At 40.9% G+C, this 21,709-nt stretch overlaps 1 protein-coding gene across 1 annotated transcript in view; it reads right to left on the reverse strand.

Annotated features, from left to right (window-relative positions):
- The window catches only part of CNKSR3 (CNKSR family member 3), a 100,374-nt gene that overhangs the window by 23,636 nt on the left and 55,029 nt on the right, over positions 1 to 21,709 (reverse strand). Inside the window, exons 2-4 of the mRNA XM_082669117.1 lie at positions 12,636 to 12,799; positions 5,678 to 5,880; positions 5,078 to 5,165 (exon numbers count right to left, since the gene is read on the reverse strand). Of these exons, the coding sequence (XP_082525243.1) occupies positions 5,078 to 5,165; positions 5,678 to 5,880; positions 12,636 to 12,799 (455 nt within the window). The remainder of the gene's footprint in view (positions 1 to 5,077; positions 5,166 to 5,677; positions 5,881 to 12,635; positions 12,800 to 21,709) is intronic.

A 21,709-nucleotide genomic window follows, 5' to 3' on the forward strand; every position in this document is an offset into this window, starting at 1 on the left:
AAGAGGGCAGACAGGAAAGGAGCTGACATTTGACTCCTAAGATTTCCATCTCTCCTGACCCCGGAGGCTAATAATACAAGGAACCCATCCGACCAATTATTTAATCAGAAAGCCTACAAAAGTCACCAGAACTGAAAGTCCACCTATTATCCAGACCGTACAGAGAGCAAGAAGCCAGAAAGAGTCCAAGAAAGTTGACAATGACTCTCCAACGTGACCCCAGGCTGAGCCAGCACTGGGCCAACAAGCCTGGAGTCTTTCGCTCTGGGCCTGCCCATAAGAATAGCTTTCAAATAAGGGCTTGAGTAAACTTAGCCACAGAGTTTATTTTAAGCACCACTGAGATTAAATCAGATATTTCAGTCCTTAATAGATGAAAAGCGTTCAACAAAACGTTCATTAACACACTGCCAGAAAAGTGGTCTTGAGGTATGCTATTGATGACATTAAAGAATGGGCTGGAATGCAAAGCATTGTTTACTCAGCTTAAGAACAAAAGACTCGGAACCGTACGAACCCAGTTAGCTGATGATAGGAATAACCATTGTCCGGTGGAACGTGAAACTCTCAGTTAACCTTCTAAAGCGTACCTAGAGCAGATTTCAATCAACACGGCAGAGTGCATGCAGAAGAAGAGGGAGATCAACGAGATTCTTGACAGTGTATTTGGCACCATTCAGTAAATCCCAAACTGGGGCACCCGAAGGAAAGTGCGAATTATGTTATGTACAGGAAGGATACTGATCAAGTCTGTTGGATTCATCAGACAAAGATGTTCACTTCAATCAAAATGTCATTTGAGGTCACATTTTACTGCCACTGGGGGTAGGGGTGAAACTGTATGATATTCTACCCTATGTCATTTTATAATCAGACGTTAGGTGCCTTCTTCTTAAAAGGTTTTTAAATTTTCTCTACTAGGTAAAAATGTGGGAAATAATAGTCACTCTACTGCTCCCAAAATTTACACAGACTCTCAGGAAAAGAGCAGCCTAGTGAGAAAACACTTAAAAAAAGGAAACTTAGGAATGTATTTTTGCATGTGTGAATCAGATATAAATTCAAACTCCAGGAACAACTGCTGTCAAATATGAATGATTACAGTTCAAAATTGTGCTTTTCGTCCTCCAACTTGTGCATGGAACTAAACCGTCAACTGCCGTGACGGCCCCTCCCCTACTCACACCATCTGAAGGACAGAATTCTCAAATAAATGTCAACTGTAGCAAAACAGAATACTTACACAGTCTCGTGCTAGAAATAAAACTAATGATTTGTGTTTATGATTTTTCATTACACATCCCAAATGACACGAGGGCTGTCGTCCTCAGGAGGTAATCACCCACCGGCAGAGAGCTCCTGTCCATACACCGGGGCCCACGCACCAAGGTGCATGTGTGACCTCATGGTCGATTCCTTGACAGATCCGAGAAGCCACCAAGAAAATGGGCTCCTGTGGTGATGGAGCCAGTGGGAGAGGGGCGCGCCCGTCTCCACGAACTGTCCAAGGCAGCGTGTGAAAGCGCCGCTTTTTACCTTCCGCCTCCGTGAACGTGGGTTCCCACACCCATTCCTACCGGGAGGAAGCAGCTGCAGGCCTGACTTCATGCTATTTGGCATGAAGGCAACAGAATGGAAAAAAGAAGAACTGGAAGCAAGTCAGCCCTTATGACCCCGACAGCAGGCCTGAGCTCTGTCACATTCCTTGGTCACCTGAATCAGCAGACTCAGGCCAATCAACCTGGCAGAGACCCAGCCAGGGCAGCTGCTAGCTGCCCTTCTCTGCCACTCTTCCTTATTCTACTCTCTTACTAACTGAGGAGCCTTGGGAGATGGGTTTAACCTCTCCAGAGCTCAGTCTCCTTCTCTGTAAAGTGAGGATGATAAAACCTGTCTCAGAGAACTGTTGAGAATTAAACGTGACAACACACGTCAGGCAGACAGTCCACACCTGAGACCCAACCAGCTCCCAGAAATGGTCTCCTGACTTTCCCTCCTCTGCTGGATGGTATGCTTTCTTTCCACGCAGTTTTTCTGGGCTCTCCGCTGCTCAGCATTTCTTCCTACACTGGAACCCGGTATCTGCCACTGCCATGTTGTCTCCTGCCAGTTTTCACGCCCTCGCAACTTCAGGAGGACCGATTAAGAAAGAGATCAGAATCCCTTCCCACCAGGAGACTTCACCTGAAATGATAGCCTGAAAACTGGATGGAAGGTCTATCCACGGACTCGGCGTGGGACGTAAGTGAATCGCTTTGCTATACACCTGAAACTAATACAACATGGTGGATTGACTATACTTCAACTAAAAAAAGGAAAGAAAAAAAGTTAATTAGCACAAGGAAGAAGAATGCCCTTTTCTTACGGAGGAAGAAAACAACAACTGTTTATCCTTCCAATCTCTAGAGGTACACACTCATCAGAGGGAAGGATGCAAAGAAAGTAACAAGAAAGAGGGGGGGAGAGTGGCAGTATGTGGAACAGAAAAAGAAGAAAGGGACAAACAAACGCCTGTCTTCACACACACGGACACAGAGAATAAAGACTCTAGGAGAACATGTTCCTTGTCACCAGAAATAAAGAGACACAGCTTTTATTCCTTCAATTCTCCAGGAAAAAAAAAAAGCAATAAATGGAAAAGGCAGGTTTCTTCCTAAACAGTCAAAAGATCTTTTGCCAAGAAGTCTGGAGAAAAACTGCACTTCTCGCAGTTGTGAGAGGGTGTGAAACCCCTGGCAAATTCAGCCTTGCTGCTGCCACGACACCGCACGTGGAAAAAGACATTCCACTCATCCTTCAACTGTGCACACAAATTTTACTACTTGCCAAAGCGACTATGTTCTCCAATTACTACAGAAAACACACGTCCGTCAAGAGCTAAACATGTTTTTCAAACTAAGTTCATAAAATGACATTCCCATATATATTTACACATGGCCAGTCTTAATCCTTAAAAATTGCTCAAATTTAAATAAACTAAGAAGTACCAGAAATCCCAACATGTTTGTTAACTTTGTCGTCTTCTTAAGCCATCAAGTTCGGCTCCAGAAAAGCAGTACCAGAAAAGATTTTTATATTTCCTACTATAGGCTACTATTTCTTAAATAGGCACTGTGCTATACATATATCTTATTTAATCTTCATCATCTTTTGAGGTAGGTATTACTAGTTTTTAAATATTCTATACTAATTCTCTAGATATAACTTTGCATGAGTAAATGTGGTCACATACATGCTTTTTGTAAAAGAATAAGTGTTTTCTGTTCTTTGGCTTACCTCCCACATTCTCTCCCCACTTTTCTCCCAGCCAAAGTAAACCCAACTTTTCTTCCAAATTGCCCACTGTATTTATATATTCCTTTGTATATAGGTTTTCAGATGTACTGCATATTACAAATACATATATACATACATTTTAAAAATTTTTGGTCACCATTTGTCTTCCTCTTACACTTTTTTCCCTTTTTTCTTACTCCACAATAACTTGTAGTAATTCCAGCACATCATCTGGTAAGGTAACTGTTAGTATTCCCGTTTTACAGGTAAGAAAATTGAGACTCATAAGTTTGAAGTGACTTGTCCAATGTCCCAGGGCTAAGTAATGGTAGCGGTAGGATTTGAACCCATAGCTGTCTGTCTCTGAAACATACGCTCAATGAGCACCAAAAGGAAAACGAAAACAAAAAATAAACACAAATAGAAACAATACCTGTTGTGTCCCTTAAGTTTGGGTTAAATTTTTCCTGATAAGCGACAAATTCTCAACAGCATATTTGTCAAAAGCATTATCTCATTCGTTGAAACACACATTTAAAAAGTACCATGAATCATGGGCCAGGCATCATGCGGCCCCAGTAAACAGGGGTAAGTGATGAGAATGCCCAGTGGGCACCCTTCTGAGTGGGATCTGTACCCCTGGGCAGCCCCTACCGCAAATGCCAGGACTTGGTGGCTACATGATGAATGCACCGTGATTGGTATCAGACTCTTTCTGTCAAGATTATTTTATGCACCATAAAAAAGAGCTGAATCTCAGAGCCACTTTACTGCTCTGAGCGTTTTCCTAAGAACATGGCCTCAAAAGCATAACGATGAAGTCCCACGTGCCTCAAGTTCAAGGGCTGCTCAGGACTGGACCTTAAACAACAGCCAAACTTCACTCTTCATGTTCCGGGAACAGACAGAAAGCACATAGCTTTTCAGAACTGCATCTATTTTATGGCATGGTTAGAACTGAGGAAAGGATGTTCTTTACTTTTTGCCAAATCACCAGTGGAAACAAATGTGCAATCACAGAATTTTCAAACCTAGTGAGATGTGAAAAAAGAACAAGTTCTTCCTTACATTTTATGGCCTCAACTCAATTCAAAAATAATTTTACAACAGTCTGCTACATGCCAGTTAATATCTTCCTGGCCTTCACTAAGATGTGAAGGTCTGGCAAATGAGCTGTGTGAGAAACTGACGTGTCACTTCCAAACCAGAACATTTGTCAGTGTGAGAATCACCCAGGTTCTCTGCACCTCTGCCCCAGAGACAAACAACATAAGATACTGGTTGTTCTGTTAGCCTACAACCTGAAGTGAGGCGAGCTGAAGCAGATCCCTCAGCTGACCCATTTGGATGTAGATAATCTAGGAATAAATTGCTGAGGTTTGGGGGCTGTTTGTTACTGAATCACCACCAAGCTCCTCCTGACTGGTAAACCTAACCACCAGAGGTCAGAATGAAAAGAAAATTAACAAGCAGATACAGTAACATACTCAGAACGAAGATTATGGTGAAATGTAGTTACTCCAGAATTTCTATTTAAAAAAAATTAAGCGCTCTAACATTTTAGAGGAAGTAAAGGGCTATTAGCTCAACTATTTTAAAGCAAAAGAAGGTAATCTTTGACGTAAAGGTCACTGGTCATTTTTCACAGAAACTATCTGTAAATTCATCTAACTTAAAGCCCTTCATCTCTCCCCAGCTCTGATGGGGGGAGAAAGAATGGTACTTCATACCTGCATGTAAACCCTTTGAAGAAAAGGAAAAGGGAAAAAAGACTTTTAGAAAACACCAGTGACGTACTGACCTTCTGGACTGTAGTGGTCAGGTCCAAGCAAAGCTGAATGATTTTGTTCTTCGTTATTGAGAAATCAGTGATCCCTGTAAATGGAGCCCTAGGAAGCAACGAAAATTCTCTTTAAAAAAAAAAAGTGGAGAGGATGAACCCACTGGGATCCCACACTGTGTGTTAACAAGCACAGCTACACAACAGGCTGGTTTAAATTGTTATGTAACTGTTTCCTCTCAAGTAACACACAAAATAGGAATCTCAATAGAACAGAGACAGAGAAGTTCTAGATAAAAACACATCCAAAAATGAGGCAAGAGAATGAACATCCCTTCAAAAGTCAACTAACAGCCTTCATACAAACCAATAACCAGTAACGTTTAACCTCAGTAAAACTCAACTTAAACTCTTCTCTAAGCTGAGGTTAATTTGTTCCTGCTATTCACCTCAGGAACTTCCAAAGGGACCCTAAAATGGACCACTGGCTCCAAACTCCTGGACAGGTCCAATGGCAAGGGCAAGAAAGGGATAAAGTTTCCTCTTCCTCAGGCAAAACACTGACTTCTATGCATCTCAGACGTTCCTTTTACAGGACAGTAAGGCACACCCATCACTTACCGGTCCAGCCAAGCTAACAAGGCCTTGGCAGCACCTATGAGCTCCACCACAGAAGTCAGGAACTCATTGGGGGGCTTGTGGGAGGTGTTCCCATCATAGGCTGGACTTTTTCTCCGGCTGCTTATGTAATTCTGTAAATTGTGGGAAGATGCTCGCAGCTTCAGAACCAAGTTTTTCATATTGTCAGTTTCGAGGCCATAATTCTGGAAAACAAAATCAAAGGGAAACATTCAAAACAATCAACAACGTCCAAACTCTCATAATAACCAAAAACCCACTGAGTTACCTGAATAACTCCTATGTCAGCCACAAAACCCTACATGATTTGCTCACAGTGTTGATCTCACCCACATGGGCCACACCAGCCTTGCCTCTGTTCCTCTTGCCTCAGGGACTTTGTCTTGCTAGTTTCTCTTCCCGAAATTCTCCTCCCACAAAGGTTGGCATGGACAGCTCTTTCCTATCACATCCTAATTAGCCCAAATGTCCCCTCCTCTTCAAGGCTTCCAGGACCATCTGGAGCAGTTCCTCATCCTGGGCCCTAGTGACACTGAAAGCCTAATAATTGTTTGTTTGGGTTGGGAGGTGGGATTCCTGTAGATGGTAGAATGTTTAGCTGGCCTCTACTCGTTAGGCATCAGTAGCATCCGGTCCCCAGGTGTGACAAACAAAAATGTCTCCAGACACTGCCAAGTACCTCCTGAGGTCACTCTCTAGCCATCACCTCTGTCATCTCTGAACCACCTTGTTCACTGCTGTCTTTCTAAGTCGGATGCAAGGTCTGTGAGAGCTGGGCTCTGTGTGTATTACTCATGACTGCATTTCCAGGACAGCAGACGTAAAGCAGTCATTGAATGGAGGAATTTCCATCAGATAAAAGTCACACAGAAACAGAACAGCACTGACTAAACATCAATTCACCTGGAAGGTCATTTCCATCTTGTGAGCTTCTAACCTCCGTTCTTTCTGAACAGTGTTTGACTTACCTGGATGCTTTTAAAAATTCCGTTTCACGTGACAATATTGCCCTAGACTACTCTCTTCCAGATAAAGAACAAATCCCAAGTAACAACAAGAAATGACATGTAAATCTGACATGACTCTGGGGGGAGGATGAATTTCAGTATTCAATTGCATGTACACATCCTAAATTGGCGTTTCATCCTTTTTTTAAGAAAAAAGTGAAAATATTTCTGGAGTATATTAAACTGTGTCAATAGCATCCCAAAGCAAGAATGTGGTATCATTTAAAAATTGGTTATAATATATGGCCAACACTATTGAACACTTTATGCCAGAAACCGGGCTTAGTGCTCGGCAAATATTATCTCAGGTAGAACAGCGTATGAGGGTGGAAGTGATATTATCTCTATTTTGCAGGTAAGAAAACTGAGGCACAGAGACATTCCATAAATTCTCCGGAGTCACACAGCTAATCGGTGGGAGTCGGGAGGGATTCTAACCAAGGCAATCTGCACCGAGGGTACAAGCTTTGGATCACGATGCTGTACATGCCCCCTTCCACACGCCCTGTCCAAGAACGGGCAAAGCGATGAGACAGAAACCAGGATGGGCACTGGACAAGCAAAAAGAGAAGTGGCCAGTCATCCTGGATCTAGCACAAACTAGCAAACTGTTTAACCCCCCTAAGTTCTATCCTGACCTGCTCCATCCCCTATGATGTGTCAGAAGCTTCTTTCAGCCAGCTTCGGCCAACCTGGACCTCACTCTTCTGAGAGGCCGGTGGGCCCTCTTTGGATCTGATCACTGCTTTTGTCCCCACTGCATCTAGCCTGTCCCTTGGTCCCTCTTCTGTTATAGCCCCATCTCTAATGCCTCAGGGAGGGGTGAGCCATGTCCCCAAATCAAGAGACATAAAGCATAAATAAACCAGGGAGTCTGTGAGAACTTTTTTCTTTTGGCAAGATGAACAATGGTAAGTAGCAACAGTAACAACAAAAGACAATACCCTGAATGAAAACATTGCAAACTTTCATTAGATTTTATGTGAAGTTTAAATTTATGTGGCATGTTGCTTCTTAAAAAATAAAAAATATTTTTAAAAAATTTATACAGAAAAGAGTTAAGAACAATTATAAAGAAAAAAAACTCTTCAGATGCATTAACTGAAATTGTTTTTGTGAGCTTTAAAAAAAATGTAAATTTCAGAACAAAAATGAGTCTTCTGTATTAACAGTGATGTTCCGTCTAAACTTGATATTCATTCTTTTTTTTTTTCACTGTCATTTTCTGGACACCAAAATATGGTATTGTCCTTCAGTAGAGAAGACAAAAATAAAAAGATGCATTGTCACCATGGCTTTTTTTTTTTTTTTTTTTTGCGGTACACGGGCCTCTCACCGCCATGGCCTCTCCCGTTGCGGAGCACAGGATCCGGACGCGCAGGCTCAGCGGCCATGGCTCACGGGCCCAGCCACTCTGCAGCATGTGGGATCTTCCTGGACCGGGGCACGAACCCGTGTCCCCTGCATCAGCAGGCGGACTCTCAACCACTGCGCCACCAGGGAAGCCCCACCATGGCTTTTTAAATCAGAGAATCAAAGACTCAAAACTGAGTGGATAAAGAGCCACATGACACAGCCTGTTTTGAAGCACTTGTGACTATGATTAAAGGGAAGTGTCCCCTTATTCAGTCAGCCTGCCGACTTATAACAAGAGCTCTGAACTAAAAGCAGGAAACTCAGCTTTCTGTAGCCAATGACACCATGAATTACTCGGAACTTTTATTACTGTAGACATTTATTTCTTGAACTCAAAGAGGATTAAATTCATCTTAGTGTTACAGGAAATTTTAAACCTCAATCTTCTACAAACCTACCACTTTTAATATTAAAATAAAGGAGAATGTAGCTTGTTAACTGGTTCTTTTCATTTCCATTCAGTTTCTCTGATTCTTTTTTTTTTTTTCCCAAAAAACAAATCACGGGACTAGAAGGATAGACAGATGTAGCTATAATAGATTATAATTTTATTTTAAGTTTTAAGGTACTTCAGAGATTTTAATCAGCTTTATTAAGGTATACTTTATGATGCATAAAACTCACTAATTTTAAGTGCACGACATAATCAATTTGAACAAATGTATATAGTCACATAAGCACCATCACAATCACAACACAGAACATTTGCATCGCCCCCAAAACATCCCTCATACCCCTGCATAGTCACTTTCCCCAATCCCCAGGCCCTGGCAACCTCTGATCTTCTTTCTGTCACTGCAGTTTTGCTTTTTCTATATAGATTATAATTTTAAAAAGCAGTAAAGAAGGAACAAAGAAAGGAAGGAAAATTCCATCCCCTTCCACCCCATTCCACAATAAGAAGAGAACAAGAAACTGATTATATTAGCTCCAAAGAACCTCTACTATAGAAACATAATCAGGAAAGGATTATTGACTTAAGTGTCCCACAATGAAAGACAGTAAATGAATAATTTCTCAGACCAGATCTGATTATTTTCACTAATCTTTTCCCTAATATCTGTCTCCTTCAGAAATTGCTTAACTTAAGATAAGGTATCAAGACAGTACAAACTAAGAAATGAAATGAATCTCCAAAAATCTAGACACGTACTACGAACCTTCCACTGAGATCTCACGTCATTAGAAGTTAGCCATCAGGGGTCATTTCCTGGTCTGGCTAGAGAAACAACACATGAGACAGGAGAAAAGGAAAGAGGCAGGTGCTCACTCTTCTGGTGTCATAAATTGTACACATTTTAGCTAAGGACAAACCTTACACAACTTCTCCGCCACTTTCTTTCCCCATTCCTACTAGCTCTGTCTGTGGTCTAACATACATGGTGATTAAGGAGTTTCACAGTCACACAATCAAATCCATTTTACTGACTTGGGTCAATTAAGTTTCAGCCGAAGAAGTATACTTCACAGTTTAATAAGTTCATAAGCAAGATCAAGTTAAATACAAATTGCTAGAATAGATTCCTCCTCCATCACTATTTCTCCCCATAACAAAAAGGATACCAGTTTTTAACTGTTGCCATGGCTGGGTAAACGATAAACAGTGAGTCATCTCAGGGGTACACTCAGGGGTACACAAGTGCATAGAAGCACCCAGGGCAGGTAGATACGTTACAGGTATTTCACTTAAGCACACAGGTAGGTGGCATCACTTCATACGTGTATGGATTCCAACTTTGTTCACTTTCTCAGCCTACTTCAACCTTAAAACCGCATCTGCCCCTGCCTCGGTCTTTAGGAAACTAGGGTTTGGTTGATCTGGCAACGAAAATGGGTCTCACAATTACACGTTTTTACGCTCAATCCCACCCTAGAGACAAATGCTGTCCCCAGCAGAACTTTCTGCAATGATGAAGATGTTCTCTATCTGTACTATCCAAATATGGTAGACACTGGCCACAAGTAGCTACTGAGCACTTGAAATGTAGCTCTGTGACTAAGGAACTGAATTTTATTATTTCACTTTAATTAATTTTAATGTAAATAGTCACATGTGGCTAATAGCTACTGGAAAAAGCAGCTCTACAGCCGGTCCCAGTCACCCTCTGCCCCAGATGGAGGGAGAAAAATTGGGCTCCGACTCTGAACTCAATCCTGGGAAGTGGTCCTGGTTTGCCTCAGAAAACAAGTCACTCTCCTAAGCCACTCCAGCCAGCCAAGGTCAGTGTTCACAAAAGCGAGTTTTTCTCCTTGCTCCCTATCCAGAAGCAGCTCTTTGTGGCCCATCTGCTCATCGGTTTGGGAACCTTAATCAATAGCTATTCCCTATTTTAGATTCCTAAAGATCCTATCGGCACTTTTCTTTCCAAAACTTTCCAGTGGTTTTTGTTTTTTCCTCCCCATCTCTTACTTCTAATTCTACTCATTTCCTGTCCATCATAAAATCAACAGCCACTAAACTGTTTACATAAAAATGTCTTCCATAATACCAGGGACAACAGCAAACACATATTAACCATCCAGGGGATGGACAGTTCAAGGCAAAAACTTACCACCTATTTAAATACACAAAGATCTATATGGTGTGAATGGGTTAAACACAGTATATTCAATAGATGCATTACCATAAGAATATTTTAAAAGGAGATTATAGCAAGGCTAAAGATATTTTAGTGAAATGATCTAAAATCCTCCCCAACCCAGAAAAGCCACATTCATTTAAGAACTCTCTGTGACCCTCGTGTCAAATGCATTCACTGGCACTCTGCTACCCGAAACATGTCCAGAATGAGTCTGAGGTCAACACTTTGTCTACAAAGGAAATTAGGAGGAAATTGTAAGAGATAAAACACAGCTTTAGGTTCTGGCATTTGTCCAGCTCTGTTCACTTTAGTCTAATATTTTAAGAGGTAGGGAAGGGAGGAAAGCGGGGAGGCAGCTGTTATGTTAATTATCCCACTTGAGGTCCACAACGTGCCTCCAGTCCATCCTGCCTGCTCTCCTCCCACACTGTGGATTTCAAAGTCATTGACCTGCCCTCCAAGTCCTACCACAAAGTGAAAGTGACGATCTGAAATAGCAGAAAAGTCCAAAAAGTAATGTTCCCAGAAAGGACAAGACTAAACTCAAACATGTCTTACTGTATGAAAAACAAACAGTTTTAATAATAAACAGGACTCAGATATCTTCTGGGCAGTGCAAAACACTTACAGGTTAGTACACAGCCACATCTAGGGGAGCATCACTGTACAAACGGGGAAAACACACACCACCATCTCCCTGGAGGTCACAGAGCCAGGAGTGTGCAGCAAAGCCTGGATTAAAATGCAAAAGCCTGCTTCCCAGACCAGCTCTCACATCACTTGGCCACAGCATCTTCCTGGTGGCAGCTCATTTATCAACCACAAATAATTTCCCCATTACTTTCCTAAACAAGAGTAGCACATCTCAGAGCAGAAGACAAGGCTCTATCCACTTTAAGAAGAAGAACACGCGCAATGCAGCAAGTGTTAAAGAATCAATGGAACGCGGACCAGCAATGGCAAAATAATCGGGAGCACATTTTCTCCCACCATTCTCGGTGATATAATTGTATACACCCCTTGCTCAGGTTCACAGCGTAACTAAACCAGCCTGAATGCTGCCGACTTTGCCCAAATCCTGACAGTTAAGGAAACAGCAACCTTCGCATGGCATCACAGCAGACTGACAAGGATCCCACCCTATGCCAACCAATTTATAAACACAGTACCCTTGGAGGTGGTTTTAAACCATACCTAAAAGAGCTACTACCCACACGGCCACAGATGTAATGACGAGTCGGAACCTGGCAGGATTTAACTCACTCACGTTCAAGCCAAAACTCAGTCAGCTGCGAAATGTAACTAAGTTCACATTTTTCCCATCTAGCTGCCATTTCACAGGTTGATTATTCCAAGCACCAGTATCAGTTATTGAAATATCACAGATATTTGTGAAACATAAAAATGCTTTTTATAGTAACAAAAACAGACACGAAAATCAGAACCCATTTGTCCTTTCAATATAGAAGATGACATGTTCATTCAGGACCATCTTCATCTTTTTATTCTTTTTGAAAAGAAAATAAGATGAATACAGAAATTTTTTCCATAGAAGGCCAACTTTTTCTGTAAAGGCCAAGAGAGTAAATATTTTAGGATTTGAGGGGCCACACGGTCCCTGTTATCACTACCCATCTCTGCCACGGTAGCACAAAAGCAGCCACAGATAACACTTAAATGAATGGGCATGGTTGCGTTCCAATAAAACTTTATTTACAAAAATAGTGGGCCAGATTGAACTTGTAGGCCATCGCTTGCCAACTCTACCTAGCAAATGATTTCTTTTCTTCCCTTCTGATATTATCTTCAGCTCATGCTCCACTTCCATGGATCATTAAGAAAATGATGATAAGCTAAAGTGCAAAACTGTGGAGATTTAGAAGATGAGATTCTTAAAAACATATGGTGGTACAGATCACCTTTTACTGAACTAACCAGTGCACAGAGAAGGTCGACAGCCTCCAACACAAGTTCCTGGTGTCCAATTCGTGTGACACCCAGCTCCTCAAGATCCTGATGGGAAATCTGCAGCAGCTGCTCTCCATTTATCTTCTCCCGTTCAAACTTGTAGACATACTGCTGTAGGCAATCATCTAACCCTACCAAAAAAAAAAGCAAAAGGGTCCATTATTGTCATTTTTGTTCCTTTACTCAAAAAGATGCCCACATTTAAATCAACCTCAGGAATTGCCAATTATGCTCCACTATTTGATTGTCTATACAATGTATATTGCACCTGAAGGACATCTTTCAAGTGTGTCCTCATCTTTTTAAGTAGATTTTAAATCTAATGCACAGCTTATTTGTACAGCAGAAAGTAACACAACATTGTAAAGCAATTATACTGCGATAAAAAAAGGTTAAAATGGTCAATTTTATGTGCTGTATCTTTTACCACCTTTAAAAAATAAATAATTAAAAATGATTTATTTTTAAAAATGCAAAAAGAGAAATTTCAAATGGATCCTACACAATTTTTTTTTTTTTTTTTGCAGTATGTGGGCCTCTCACTGTCGTGGCCTCTCCCGTTGCGGAGCACAGGCTCCGGACGCGCAGGCTCAGCGGCCATAGCTCACGGGCCCAGCCGCTCCGCGGCATGTGGGATCTTCCCGGACTGGGGCATGAACCCGTGTCCCCTGCATCGGCAGGCGGACTCTCAACCACTGCGCCACCAGGGAAGCCCTATCCTACACAATTTTGACAGTTACCATCCCATTCCCTTTCAGCTAAAAGAATAAACACTAACCCCTGCTGACTTGAAATGCTAGTTATCTGTGCTAGACATATGTTTGTCTGTTTGCTAAGCAGTCTTCCTCTGGAACACCATCCCTCTCCCAGCCCATGTGATCCCAATGGACTTGCCAATCAAGATGCTTTGCCACAGTGATTGGCCACACTATTCTATCCATCAGCCAGTTATAGGTTCAGGGATGACCATGTGACTCAAGCAGAACCAATCAAAATCTTCCCTGATATTTGATATATGAACATAGGAAGACAAAGTCCCCTTCTTCCTTTCCAATTAGAAGTCATAAAGATACAAACTTGGGGATGCTGGCAGTCATTTTTCTGATCAGTTTTACAAAATAAATCTATTCGAGACAAAGAAGATGTCCCAGTAATATCCAACATGTCCCTGGATCTAACCCTACTTAAAGATACTTCTAACCCCAGCATTTTTTACTTAAATCAAAATAAATTCCGTTGTTAGCTTAAGCTTATCTGTGTTGAGTTTCTGTCCCTTGCAACTGAAAAAGTTCTGATGAATACAAGATCTAGAGGAGTAGGTACCAGCAGTGGTACCAGAGAAAGACAATGTTAAATGGGTTAGTTTATGGGAATTTTTCCAGGTCAAATACTACTGCCAACAGTGTTGTATTTTAATGTTCTTATATAATGATTAAAATAGGTAACCCTAAAAGAACTTGGGATTCTTTACTCCTGTATAGAGAACTCTCTGGTCAACACGTTAATGGTTTTACTGGAAAATCTTATACTAAATTAGTTGATCTATTTAAGCCCAAAAATAAAAGCCACCTTAGTGTTTTAAAAGGTAGATTTATATAAATTCAATCCCAACACAAAGGATGAAAACTCAATTTAACTAGAATAAAGTATGTGGAAGGCATGCTGCTGTCCCCTTCCCACCCAAACACACAAGCACACACACACTTCATTTAACTCTCACGAAAGCTCTATGCGGGTACTCTGAACCAGGAAAAGTAGACGTGGGTCCGGCACTTACTTCTAGCAATACTAAGGTCCATGCATCTCAAAATCTGATATCCTAGGCTAAACGATATCTCTGCCCCACTTTTTTGAAAGTTTTGAAAGTGGCAAAAGCTTTCACCTCCTGATAAGATGTAGAAAGAGGAGCAATGTCCTGATAACTGTTTGGGACGATCAAATAAATACAGGAAGAGATTAAGAAAAAATTAATTTTATGATAACTAGTCAGAACCAACCCATCCTCCCTGGAATGACATCTGTCTATCAGAGGGGATCTGTCACACAGCAGCAAGGTTGGGGACACTGATATAAACTCAGCTCTACTTTGATCGCCTCGAGCCACACGTGGCCTCCATGGCATGTGAGTGGGGCAGACAGTGGAGGCCACACAAGTCAGCAGGCATGGAGTATCATGCCACTGGGGCAGCCGGGGGCAGCTGCACAGAATCCAGCTGCAGTAGTCAACAGTGACAAGGGCCAAAAGCCGAGGAGAGCCTCCTTACAACTTTATTCCCATTTCATAGATGACTAAATTAGGGCTCGTGTAAGTTGCATAACTTGTCCACAGTCACATAGCTGGTAAGATGCCAAGAGAAGGATTTTGTCAGCCATTTTCTTCAGCTCAATACAGAAGAGCTCAAATTCAAATCAAGGTTTGTTGCCCCAAGCCCTGATCCTTTTGCATTCTACCCTGCAAACATGAGATGATAAAAATTCCTCTCCAAACACCTTCTTAAATCAGCAGTAAGGTCTAATTACAAAACAGTTATTATTAAAATAGAATCATGGAAACCTAGAGGTACTTAAAAGATACTTCACATTTTATTGAATGCAAAAAATTGGGAAAGTATGGACAAAAGACTAATTACTATGAATTTTTTGCCCTAAATGACTTAGCCAATTTTAAGCCAGATCAAACCAACATCTTACAATCTCCCCTCCTTCAGAAGGTTCTCTTCCTTTGCCTACTTTTAAGCTTTAAAAGGAATTTTTGTTTTAACTTGTCATAAAAATTTAAGACAGCTATATTGTCCATTTCAACCCTGTCACGGCTGAATTGATCTTCCTAAGATTCATATGTTGAAGTTCTAATCAGCAATACAATACCTCAGAACACCACTGTATTTGGAGGTAGTGTCTTTAAAGAGGTGATTAAGTTAAATGAGGTCATATGGATGAGCCCAAACCCAGTATGACTGAGTCCTTATAAGAAGAGGAGACACACATACACAGACAAGAACGTGTAAAGACACAGGGAGAAGAAGGTATCTACAAGCCAAGGAGAGAGGCCTCAGAAGAAACCATCTCTGCTAACACTGTGATCTCAGACTTCTAGCCGCCAGAATTTCAAGAGAATAAATTCCTGTTGTTTCAGCCACGCAGTCTGTGATACTTTGTTATGACAGCCCTAACAAACCAACACAAACCTACACTTTATTTCATGTTCATCCACATGCGATAAACTCTTTCCTAAAATAAACAAGGCCCAATGACCAAAAGAATTGCAATTCCTGTTTACTGTGCCAAGCAAGTTCTTTCCTCAAAATACGAGAACAAAACCAACTCATATTAGTTGTCATGTGCAGGATAAACCAGTCCATTAAGTGTAAAGTGAAGGAACCATGCACTATGGATGTTCGTAAAATTTCACCCTTGAATAATAAGTAGAAATAAAGATGAGGCCAGATTTCTCTCTCTTTTTTTTTTTTTTTTTTGCAGTACGCAGGCCTTCCACTGCTGTGGCCTCTCCCGTTGCAGAGCACAGGCTCCGGACGCGCAGGCTCAGCGGCCATGGCTCACAGGCCCAGCCGCTCCACGGCACGTGGGATCTTCCTGGACTGGGGCACGAACCCATGTCCCCTGCATCAGCAGGCGGACTCTCAACCACTGCACCACCAGGGAAGCCCCAGATTTCTCTTTTAACTATGAAAAGTTTCACTGAAGAAACAGGATTTCAGAAATAGCTTCAGTGCATAAAGGAAATATTTCGGACACAGAGAAGAAGGTTGAGATGAAAGGTGTGATGAAGTTTCTGGATAGGACAAGAGGGAACTGAACAAAACAGCAGAACATCTGCCTGAGAAAAGGCAAGAATCTCCCTGAAGATTCTGAGGAATATAAATGGTCTGATCTCAACTAATCAGAAGATCCCTGAGATGTAGGAGAATTACCAAGTAGAAACACCATGTTGCTACCTACCCAAATACAGAATCTAGAGTGGCTTAAAGACTTTCCCCTATGGAAGCAGCCTAAATGCCCGTCAACAGATGAATGGATAAAGAAGATGTGATATGCATATTACTCAGCCATAAAAAAGAATGAACTAATGCCATTTGCGGCAACATGGATGGACCTTGAGATTATCATACTACGCAAAGTAAGTCAGACAAAGACAAATATCATATGATATCACTTATATATGGAATCTAAAAAAATGATACAAATGAATTTTGAAACAAACTCACAGACAAAGAAAACAAATTTATGGTTACCAAAGGGGAAGGGGTGGGGAGAGATAAATTAGGAGCTTGGGATTAGCAGATAAACACTACTATATATAAAATAGATAAGCAACAAGGGCCTACTGTATAGTACAGGGAACTATATTCAATATCTTGTAATAACCTATAATGGAAAAGACTCTTGAGAGGAATAGAAATACATACATATATATATATATATATGTATATATAACTGAATTACTTTGCTCAACACCTGAAACTAACACAACACTGTAAATCAACTGTACTTCAATAAAAAATTTAAAAAGTAAAAAGAATTTCCCCTCAAGGGACATGTCTATTGAATATGCTAAGTTTTAAATAGTATTGTCTCCCGTTTTATTATTCCAATACAAGACGGCCTATTGTTCAGTTATCCTATTGTTTAGAATACAATTACACATTTATAAACAGCCAAATCAAACTATTACGCAGTCCCACGAAGGAGGGGAAAATCCCCAATTTCAAATAAACTGGTTTTAGAATTTGGAATACACAGTACACTTTAACCTATTTGTCAAATGTATCTATTTACCAGTTCTTTGCTTCAAAGAACTTACTGAAAGTCTAGCAGCGCTGAGAGAAACACAGAATTAAATAAAATTAGATTAAACACATTCCATTTACACAAATTAAACACATAATTCAATGTGAAAAGAACCAGGAAGGCAAAGGACAGGGAGTTCCCACAGAATGGAAGCAGCAGGGAGAGACAGCCAGACTTTCTCCCCTCTTCCCAAACCTGTAAATGACCCTAAAATTTCAGAGAAATCCCAAAGGCAACAAGGAAAAAAAAAAAGAAATATCTTACGATTTTTAAAAATACTATTTTATAATTTATATCAGAAAGCAACAGGGCAGTGGTTAAGAGCCTGAGTTCCAATCTCAATCCTACTTCTTGCTAACTGGGTACCTGGGGCAAGTTACCCAGTTGGCTCATTTGTAAAACAGAGATAATAACACTACCTACTACACAGATCTGTGATGAAAATTAAGTGTTAATAGTTATAAAGAGCTTAGAACACTATGAAGCAAATAATTACATATTTCGTTCGATTAAAAAGTGATTTATTCAGGTCGTCAGTCCCCTCGGTGTTCAAAACAAAAGTTGCTAGAGAGACACACAAACTCGCAAAAGCTTAGGTAGCCCCCTCTGGAACAGCATAAATTGGAGATAAAATAAAATCTCAACAGCCTTTCTTATTAGCTTCCCCAGAATATATTCCCAAATTTGGTCGTTTACCGTTATCATTGATCCTACCTAAAAATGTTTTAGGATTTATATATTGGAATACAAGCACCATGAAAGTAGAGTCTTCGTTTTTATTCATTGCTATTCCCCAGCATCTAGAACATTGCTGGTGCATAATGTTTGTGAAATAAATAACTGAATGCATAAGATAGACAAAGAACTTCATGTTCTTACCAATGCACAAGTCACCTGATTTTATTTTCCAACACAAGTGAGTCACTAAAATTAACAGAACTACTGATTGTGATATCAGGGTATTTGTTGCAAGTTTCAATGTTTCAAGATTAAAGGAGGTCATTTCTATACTGGGAAATACTATAAACAAAATGAAACCCCAAAACAAAACTCCAATCTTTGACAAGATACTTGCTCTGTACTAAGGATTAGTTTTTATTAACTAATTAATCTCTCCAAAATGTGGAAAGGATTGTGTACATGAAGATTAAGACATGAGAGTAAATGCCCCAGTGCAAAAACTCTAGAGCTATTCTCTTCTAATTTTCTGTACGAGACTGAAATCAGATTGTTGACTAGATCAGCCTCTGTCCTGGCAGGTGTGGCCCATGAAAAAGACATCCCAAAGCTATGCTTTCAGCCTATAGGCTCAAGGCAGCAAAACCTCTAATTCCACAAAGACAGTGAGCCCAGAGTTGTTCTGACAGCCCTTCACATCAAGTACTTTGATCATTAAAGTATTTTTAACCACAGGATTTTGCTTTATTTTGCTATGTTTTAAAGGAAATGTGTTGGTGTCCCGGTTCAAGATGGCAGAGTAGAAGGACATGCGCTCACTCCCTCTTGCAAGAGCACCAGAATCACAACTAACTGCTGAACAATCATTGACAGGAAGACACTGGAACTCACCAAAAAAGACACCCCACATCCAAAGACAAAGGAGAAGCTGCAATGAAACGGCAGGAAGGGCGCAATCACAATAAAATCAAATCCCATTACCACTGGGCGTGTGAATCACAAACTGGAGACCACTTATACCACAGAAATCCAGCCACTAGAGTGCAGGTTCTGAGCCCCACAGCAGGCTTCCCAACCTGGGGGTCTGGCAACAGGAGGAGAAATTCCCAGAGAATCAGACTTTGGAGGCTAGCAGAATTTGATTGCAGGACTTCGACAGGACTTGGGGAAAAACAGACTCCACTCTTGGAGGGCACACACAAAGTAGTGTGCTCATCAGGACCGGGGGGAAAGAGCAGTGACCCCAGAGGAGACTGAACCAGACCTACCTGCTAGTGTTGGAGGGTCTCCTGCAGAGGCTGGGAGTGGCTATGGCTCACCATGGGGACAAGGACACTGGCAGCAGAATTTCTGGGAAGTACTCCTTGGCATGAGCCCTCCCAGAGTCCGCCATTAGCCCCACCAAAGAGCTGGGTAGACTCCAGTGCTGGGTCGCCTCAGGCCAAACAACCAACAGGGAGGGAACCCAGCCCCACCCATCAGCAGACAAGTGGATTCAAGCTATACTGAGCTCTGTCCACCAGAGCAAAACCCAGCTCTACCCGCCACCAATCCCTCCCATCAGGAAGCTTGCATAAGACTCTTAGGCCTCATCCACTAGAGGGCAGACAGCAGAAGCAAGAAGAACTACAATCCTGCAGCCTGTGGAACGAAAACCACATTCACAGAAAGATAGACAAAATGAAAAGGCAGAGGGTATGGACCAGAAGAAGGAACAAGATAAAACCCCAGAAAAACAATTAAAGGAAGTGGAGATAGGCAACCTTCCAGAAAAATAATTCAGAATAATGATAGTGAAGATGATCCAGGACCTCAGATAAAGAATGGAGGCAGAGATCAAGAAGATGCAAGAAATGTTTAACAAAGGCCTAGAAGAATTAAAGAACAAACACCTAGAAGAATTAAAGAACAAACAAACAGAGATGAACAACACAGTAACTGAAATGAAAAATACACTAGAGGGAATCAATAGCAGAATAACTGAGGCAGAAGAACAGATAAGTGACCTGGAAGACAGAATGGTGGAATTCATTGCCGTGGAACAGAAGAAAGAAAAAAGAATGAAAAGAAATGAAGACAGCCTAAGAGAACTCTGGGACAACATTAAATGCACCAACATTCACATTACAGCAGTCCCAGAAGGAGAAGAGAGAGAGAAAGGACCCAAGAAAATATTTGAAGAGATTATAGTCGAAAACTTCCCTAACATGGGAAGGGAAATAGCCACCCAAGTCCAGGAAGTGCAGAGAGTCCCAGGCAGGATAAACACAACGAGAAACACGCTGAGACACATAGTAATCAAATTGACAAAATCAAAGACAAAGAAAAATTATTAAAAGCAACAAGGGAACTCCCATAAGATTAACAGCTGATTGCTCAGCAGAAATTAAAAAGCCAGAGGGAGTGGCACGATATATTTAAAGTGATGAAGGGGAAGAACCTACAACCAAGATTACTCTACTGGCAAGGATCTCATTCAGACTCGATGGAGAAGTCAAGAGCTTTACAGACAAGCAAAAGCCAAGAGAATTCAGTACCAACAAACGAGCTCTACAACAAATGCTAAAGGAACTTCTCTAAGTGGGAAACACAAGAGAAGAAAAGGACCCACAAAAACAAACCCAAAACAATTAAGGAAATGGTCATAGGAACATATATATAGATAATTAACTTAAACGTGAATGGATTAAATGCTCCAACCAAAAGACACAGGCTTGCTGAATGGATACAAAAACAAGACACATATATATGCTGTGTACAAGAGACCCACTTCAGACCTAGGGACACATACAGACTGAAAGTGAGGGGATGGAAAAAGATATTCCATGCAAATGGAAATCAAAAGAAAGCTGAAGTAGCAATTCTCATATCAGACAAAATAGACTTTAAAATAAAGACTATTACAAGAGACAGACAAGGACACTACATAATGATCAAGGGATCAATCCAAGAAGAAGATATAACAATGATAAATATTTATGCACCCAACATAGGAGCACCTCAACACATAAGGCAAGTGCTAACAGCTATAAAAGAGGAAATCGACAGTAACACAATCATAGTGGGGTACTTTAACACCTCATTTACACCAATGGACAGATCATCCAAACAGAAAATTAATAAGGAAACACAAGCTTTAAATGACACAATAGACCAGATAGATTTAATTGATATTTATAGGACATTCCATCCAAACACAGATTACACTTTCTTGTCACACGGAACATTCTCCAGCATAGATCACATCTTGGGTCACAAATCAAGCCTCAGTAAATTTAAGAAAATTGAAATCATATCAAGCATCTTTTCTAACCACAACATTATGAGATTAGAAATGAATTACAGGGAAAAAAACGTAAAGAACACATACACATGGAGGTTAAACAATACGTTACTAAATAACCAGAGATCACTGAAGAAATCAAAGATGAAATCAAAAAAATACCTAGAGACAAATGAGGATGAAAACACAACGATCCAAAACCTACGGGTGCAGCAAAAGCAGTTCTAAAAGGGAAGTTTATAGCTATACAAGCCTACCTCAAGAAACAAGA

The sequence above is a fragment of the Grampus griseus genome, assembly GCF_964374135.1.
Source record: "Grampus griseus genome assembly, chromosome: 13".
Taxonomy (NCBI): Eukaryota; Metazoa; Chordata; class Mammalia; order Artiodactyla; family Delphinidae; genus Grampus; species Grampus griseus.